The 6,824-nt window shown below is 33.7% G+C and overlaps 2 protein-coding genes across 6 annotated transcripts; both read left to right on the top strand.

Annotated features, from left to right (window-relative positions):
* Positions 1-179: 179 nt before the first annotated feature.
* Positions 180-3,309, top strand: LOC143209450 (uncharacterized). 4 transcript variants are annotated; one of them, XM_076425079.1, is made up of 5 exons: positions 180-320; positions 1,281-1,300; positions 1,662-1,821; positions 2,136-2,183; positions 2,275-3,309. In XM_076425079.1, exons 1-5 carry the CDS (start codon positions 263-265, stop codon positions 3,156-3,158), a joined length of 1,170 nt encoding a protein of 389 aa, XP_076281194.1. In that variant the 5' UTR covers positions 180-262; the 3' UTR covers positions 3,159-3,309. The 4 variants fall into 4 exon arrangements, with proteins under 4 accessions (XP_076281194.1, XP_076281195.1, XP_076281197.1 ...); XM_076425081.1 differs by having other exon boundaries at positions 317-331; XM_076425080.1 differs by lacking the exon at positions 1,281-1,300.
* Positions 3,310-3,803: 494 nt separating this feature from the next.
* Positions 3,804-6,613, top strand: Med9 (mediator complex subunit 9). Of its 2 annotated transcripts, XM_076425117.1 has the most exons (4): positions 3,804-4,545; positions 4,618-4,763; positions 5,339-5,444; positions 6,270-6,613. In XM_076425117.1, the coding sequence occupies exons 2-4, from the start codon at positions 4,660-4,662 to the stop codon at positions 6,408-6,410; spliced, it is 351 nt and encodes a 116-aa protein (XP_076281232.1). In that variant the 5' UTR covers positions 3,804-4,545; positions 4,618-4,659; the 3' UTR covers positions 6,411-6,613. The 2 variants fall into 2 exon arrangements, with proteins under 2 accessions (XP_076281232.1, XP_076281230.1); XM_076425115.1 differs by having other exon boundaries at positions 3,809-4,763; positions 6,270-6,611.
* Positions 6,614-6,824: the final 211 nt, after the last annotated feature.

Genomic DNA, 6,824 nt, shown 5'->3' with positions numbered 1-6,824 from the left:
ATAAACCAATTTCAAAGTCGAAATAGTTTTTCTCATGAAAAGTTATACGTTTTTTTTTTATTAATAATAGCGCCAGATAGCTTTACAAGAAAAATTCAGAGGCGCGTGCTGCACGATAATATTTTATTTTATTGGCGGGAACACGTGTCGTCCGCCTTCAGTCAGCTAACTTTACTTGACAGTATCGTTAAGGTTAGGACGGGAAAGGAAATTTTCTCTGTGCTAGGACAAAACAAGACCAACATTACATCACATTACATGCATGTATACGCCGATCAACGCCGATGTAGTATGGTTCGTGGATAGTATTCAGTTTAGCAGTAAGTAATCAGTACGTATTGACACAATGAAAGAAATATTTGAAATATACAATGTTCACAAAATACGCTAAACGCGTAAGCTTGTGCGTACATTGTATTTATTTAGTAGCATAGAGGATTCTATTGTAGCTGTTTTAGTGAAATATATTACACATCGTGTATAATTTATATTTTACAAATAAATCCATTTTTTAACCATTCTATATGTATAGTATTCCTATATATAGAAATCGAAATATCAAAGATTGAGAAGAATACGAGCGTAACATACACTTTCAATTGTACGAGTAGCAACGTATCTTTACAGGAATTACTTTCTTTACGTATCTCGCTATTCTCGCTCATATCCACTCACATCATAGAGCATTTATGAGTAAGTTTTATGCGTTATGCTTTTATTGTTTTGGGTTATCTGCGTTGCGGCGCATTATAGGTTATATCTACCTAAAAAGTGGTAAAAGTCCTTTTTCCAAAAGAAAATGTTTAATCTAATGTTTAATTGAACTATTTTGCAATAGTATCACAGATAAGGTATAGTAGTAAATAGACCAATCATTCAGTGTATTTGTCACACCCATTACTAAATATTTTCGTGTCGCGTTCGATGTTGAAATCTGTTGAATGAATTTAGGTTTGAGAATCAGAATGATCAGAATCGAGTATTCTGTATACTTCATTTTTGCTACGATTTGGAGACAATAAATTCGTAACGGTGGAAATAAATAATATTTATGAGTGATGTATCATAAAAATACGAAATATATAATTATTTTTGTTTTTATACGTATGATTGTATAATTATGTCTATTACTGACGTAATTAGAAAAACGACATGTAACGAAGATGAAGAAGTAATCAATAAAAAAACGACAATAACGATATCTCGATTTTTATATCAAACATACATTATAACATTCATTATATCACACTGCATACATTGACTACATTTACATACTTCAGCCAGCATCCCGTCTATCAATGTAAGTATAATAAAAATAGTTATCTGATATACAATATTTAAATTATTGCATATTTAACATAGACAAACAATTCCCATGTTTAATTTTAGGCAAGGCTTTGGTAAAAATATCTGCCATCATTAACTCTGTACTTAAATAACAATTTGTATTATTACCTCTTCAACTATGTAGTTCTCGTGTATAATGATAACTGATTTTCATAACTAACATAATTTTCTTAGCTCCTGATCAAGTTTCTACAAGCTTTTTGTTAATTTTTGATATTTAAGTTTTGTTCCTGTATACTTGTTTTCTATTTTCTTTTTTAAAAACGTTTTCGTGGACTTGAGCGTTTATTTGTAATTTGTTTCAACTTTTTTAGAATATGGAGACGGAGAAGACGGAGAAGAAGAAGCCGCCGTCAGTACCATTTATAGATATTTGCGCCTATGTGGAGTGCAGCAACAATCGACATCAAGTTAGCTTATATTGCTTCCCGAAAAAGGGCAACCCTCTTTGTGACGAATGGCTTTCAAGAGTTTGTAAGTACATAAATATGTAGAATTGTAAATATAGTCTTCCTTCTTGTTGTATCTAGAATTTATAATTGAGTAGAGTTTTGTGGACACCCTGTACTCAAAGATGTATGTAGAATGTATTTACGATTGTTATGGCAAAGCATTTCTTAATGCTTTGAACCTTAGCTCATTTTCAGTATTCCGCTTGCCGAGTCATGAATTAATTGGTTAACTTCGTTCGTATAAATTTCGGGTGAAGCTGGGCAGAAAGGTGTTTACTTGTTATAGAATGGTAGGTATAAATTGACATACTTAAAAGTTTATTACTCTTTTAACAGGTAATCCGGCTCTAAAACATTACAGCAGTTCCACTCTAAGACGAATGGGTAAGCAAGACATTTATATTCGTGCTAAATGGTATTAAAAGATTTACACTTTGCTATATTCATCTGTGGTATCAAACAATTTCACACTTAGGTGTATGTGAGAAGCATTTTACGCCCGAATCGTTCAAACCGGGCCCTAGGTCTTATCCATATGGAAGGAAAAAGTTGAAAAGGAATGCAATACCGGAACCATCGGATCATCTGGTAGAAATGTGGAAACAGAAATTAAAAGATTTTATGGCTGGAAGACTAAAAAAGAGAGACCCCAACATTGAGGAAAAAGAAAAAACAAAAGAGGGAAAAGGACGAGAAGAAGAAGAACAGCAACAACATCAACAAGAGAAAAGAAAAGAAGAACAGCAGCAACAACGGAAAAAGCTAGGGATAGAAGAACAGCAGCAACGACGGAAAGAGCCAGGAAAAGAAGAACAGCAACAACAACGGAAGGAGACAGGAAAAGAAGAACAGCAGCAACAATGGAAAGAGCCAGTAAAAGAAGAACAGCAACAACAATGGAAGGAGTCAGGAAAAGAAGAACAGCAGCAACAACGGAAAAAGCCAGAGGTAGAAGAACAGCAGCAACCACGACAAGAGACGGAGAAAGAACAACAGCAAGAGACGGGAGGAGAAGAATGGCAAGAAACAAGACCTGTAGTAGAGGAACAAGAAATAGAAATAGAGATGCATGTGAACAAGCCGACGCGAGTTTATACAAAGCAGCCATTCTCGTTCTCAGATGATGAGGATGATGGAATGGAGTGGGCGGAAGATGAACCAGTTCCAAATTATGTAGCACTGGACGAAAGTTCCCCGAAGAAAAGTCCTAGTGAAATGAAATTGGAACGAGAAAATGTCAAGTTAAAAACGGAAAATAAATACTTGAAAATTCAATTAAAATATCTAAAACAAAGACTTCAGAGATCGTTGATATCCAGAGATCGTCTTTCAAACGAATTACGTAAAATTTCTAAATAGATATAAGAGTTCTGCACAAAGCTCTGTAAATTCTATAGTACAAAGCATTTTAGATATGAAAAATATATCTGTTGTATTATTAGGTAAAGCTGCCACAAAATATTGAATTGTCAAACATTTATATTACATAAACTTTCTTTGTTCTTTAGTATCTTGATCTTTAGTATATTGATGTACGGCAAAGCCGGGCAACTCCTTCCCCGCCGTCGCTGCGCGACTCCCTCCTCCCAGGGTTTTCAGGTTCTCCCACTCTTTACTTCTAACGTGACTTTATCTCCAGAGCCAGAGAGCTGGCGTGGCGCAGGCGGCCCGCGGGCCCACGCGGGCCGCACACTGTTTCTTTCATAAGTCCGAATGATGGGAGACGCTGGTAGACACTGAGAACATAAAGTACTTATATTGTTACCTTTAAAAGCAATGCGTACTGTGTTTAAGAAAATATCGTAACAACCATACAAGAAAAAGACTAGAACCTATTAAGATTATTCTTCATTAATTTTACGATATTAATTCTTACTCTCTAGGAAAAGGACAAGGCGTATTTTTAGATTATACTGGATAGTAATTTACTTTTGAAGTAAAACTTCTTTGCTGAGGGCAGCTGTTAGTCACTCTCGCCTGCTCTCGCCCAGTGCTTCGATTGTGCCCAAATTTTCTCGCGCAGGCGCGAGAAGACAGTAACGTATAACGTATCTACTATTGGGTAGCAGAGCGGCCATAGCCTTGAGGCAGTTATATTGGCGGGGATGTACCGAAATAATCTTACCGGACAAAAAGACTCCAGGACGTGTCCTACGAGCACCTACGAGTTACAAAATATACACAAATTAACGTGTTATACATTCATTTTTCAGAATCAAATCATATAAATTTTTAAAAATTCTGCGGGTTGCTTAAGGAACCCCATTTTATCGAGAAGCTTACGTTACTGAGGCTGAAATCGCCGCGGATGCGCGAGCAGTGTTGGGATATTGCACGGTTTTTTCGCACATGCGCGACCAAATACAAGAACGTATGTATTGCGTTCTATAAGGTCCTAAGTTTGTAGGAAATGTAATCGGGAACTATTACCGGTAGGAAAGTACCGGAAGAGTTCAGAAGTTTATATATTACATATTATATGTACATACACATTAAATTTTAATATAACATACGCATGTCAAACATCCATATTTGAAAATCGAAAAACAAAATTTTGCGAAATTATGCGGGGTGACCAAGGTACCCCATTTTAGCCTCACTTTGTACTTTACTGATGATAAAATCGTCGCGCATGCGCGAAAACATTTTGGCACAATCGAACTTATCGAACTGGGAACGGACATTATATACTCATCAATTCTCATTTCGTCTGTTCATATCGAGTGATTTGTTATTTAAAGGAAAGGTAAAATTGTGAAGGAAATAATATAAGTTTACAGTATAGACATAGACTGAAGATCATATATGTCATCAATAGTATATCACCAAGTATTTGAATATGGATGTTTAAAACATTGTAATGGAGTCAGCGGAATTATCAGAAGAGGTCCCTCTACGCGGGCAGTTTACAGTTGACGATTTAGAAATTGAAATATTACCACTTATATACGAAATAATTCGTAGGTTTGTGCATTTAATAAATTAACAATTAAGATAATTATGCAATTTCAATATATTCCTAAATCATTTATTAAAATCGTTGCAACGCATAACCTATATTTGTACAAATTTTTACTATCATAAGTATTTTGATACTTTTGGTTTGAAGATACACATAGACATTTTGTATATATTGTATACATTTTTATTCCCGCGAAGAACATTAATCTCATTTTTATGCGTTGTTGTTTCTTATTAAAGTAATAATATTTATAAGCAACCAAATTGAGTAAGAGAAATAATGTAAGTACTTATTTATCATGTTGAAGATTAAGATTATGATTACATGAATTTATAAATTAAATCTAACCACTGACAATACTGTATTTCTTCTTATAAATCACTGTTCGAATGAAATGTGATAGTTTTGCATAGTTATTTTTTTACATAATATATTTTATCTCAACTTGTTCTACAAATTTCGAACAAGAATAAATAAAAAATTTCAAGTAATCAACTTCATAAGATAATATTAGATCTTGAGAATCTTATTGTGCAATAATGATATTGTGCAATACACATGTTCCATTTATTCTTAGTGTTGAGAAAGATCCACATGATACTACACAAAAGGCCAAAGAATCCCAGGATACAAGTCATAAGATATTAGAGCTACAAAAGAAATTAGATTCTGCAAGGGCACAGGTAAGATATCATAATATGTTGAATGTGCAATAAAAACTAAATTTAAACTGGAAATTCAATTTATATATACAGTGGCCAAAATTTCTATAAAATCACTGTGTTTTGTGCCCGTGCGAAATCAATATGGGCCGGTTTATGTACTCCTTTAAGGCCTGGTTTACGTTGTATTTTTGTCCAGAAGAATTTAAAAGTTGTTGCACACATCTTGTTGTTACTGGGAGCTCTAATTCAGCTTGAAATTGTGCTGCATTTCTCCTTTCCTTAGCTGCAGACCTCATTAATATTGAATGTTGTCTCTTCGACTATTTTTTATTATTACCTTTAAGATGATTTTTTCCGTAATTTTCACGTAAATTGATATAATTATTAATCACAGTATATGACCGATTAGTGTTCTTAGCAATTGCGCGATTAGAGCAGCCCATATCTTTATAAGCATCGATTGATGCTTTTTCTTCACTTGTTAGTACTTTTCCTCTCGGCATTCTCATACACGTGAATCAAATTATAACAAACAGGATTTCTGTGAGTTCTAAAACTAATACTTTTAGAATATTTGCAGTTTTCCGTAGTTCTCTACTCAGAATACAGAGAAACACTAAGTGACTTTATAGAAACTTCGCACTTGTGTTCTGCACCACACAGAAAAAAATCAAAACAAATGTAAATAGTAAACATAGCGGTCTAGAGTACGCAGTTCCTCTATCCGAGTGTCTACAAGGCACAAGACACAATGACTTTATAGAAATTTTGGCCACTGTACATAATTTAACATACAATTGCATTAATGTTTGTTATGTATAATAGTGTATTCATATATTTCAGATTAAAAGGTTGCCAGGAATAGAATATAGTAAAGAGGAACAATTGCAAAAATTAGAAACTCTTCGCAAACAGCTTCGTCTTAAACGAGAACTTTTATTGAAGTATCGTAATATGTGCACATTTGAAGTTCCGAAAATATAAGTATAAATTTAATTACAATTAAAGAAAAACACATCATATCAATATGCGTTTTTTTCGATCTTTATTCTTGTACTTCATGAATAACGAACGTTTGATCAACAAATTGGCAGAATCAAGGCCAATCAGGAAAGCTGCACAGTTTGTAGTATATATGTTATGCAAAACAGGTACCTTGCATGGAACATCTCGAATTACGAATCCTCAGGAATTTGGTCAACTATTGAAAAAGATTGCTGAAACATTTAAAAAGGACTTGAAACAAGTAAAGGATAATCTTAAAAAGAATTCACCAAAATAGCTACAAAAAAGTGTTTTAGTGTTATAGGAAATAGAGATATCTAATGTACAGGAAATATATCTGTAATTATTACGTTCCGGGTAATAAATAATAAAGATATGTTGATTATGTCAAAT

Source organism: Lasioglossum baleicum, chromosome 6, assembly GCF_051020765.1.
Source record: "Lasioglossum baleicum chromosome 6, iyLasBale1, whole genome shotgun sequence".
Classification (NCBI taxonomy): domain Eukaryota; kingdom Metazoa; phylum Arthropoda; class Insecta; order Hymenoptera; family Halictidae; genus Lasioglossum; species Lasioglossum baleicum.
This window is presented reverse-complemented; position numbering and strand designations above follow the sequence as displayed.

What these genes read in the sequence shown, in the direction of transcription:
- LOC143209450 (XM_076425079.1), top strand. Translation starts at nt 263, where the DNA reads ATGTATACGCCGATCAACGCCGATGTAGTATGGTTCGTGGATAGTATT. An exon ending in GGATAGTATTCAGTTTAGCA is followed by an intron (nt 321 to 1,280) that starts GTAAGTAATCAG and finishes TACATACTTCAG; the next exon opens with CCAGCATCCCGTCTATCAAT. An exon ending in CGAATGGCTTTCAAGAGTTT is followed by an intron (nt 1,822 to 2,135) that starts GTAAGTACATAA and finishes CTCTTTTAACAG; the next exon opens with GTAATCCGGCTCTAAAACAT.
- Med9 (XM_076425117.1), top strand. Translation starts at nt 4,660, where the DNA reads ATGGAGTCAGCGGAATTATCAGAAGAGGTCCCTCTACGCGGGCAGTTT. An exon ending in ATATACGAAATAATTCGTAG is followed by an intron (nt 4,764 to 5,338) that starts GTTTGTGCATTT and finishes ATTTATTCTTAG; the next exon opens with TGTTGAGAAAGATCCACATG. An exon ending in TAGATTCTGCAAGGGCACAG is followed by an intron (nt 5,445 to 6,269) that starts GTAAGATATCAT and finishes CATATATTTCAG; the next exon opens with ATTAAAAGGTTGCCAGGAAT.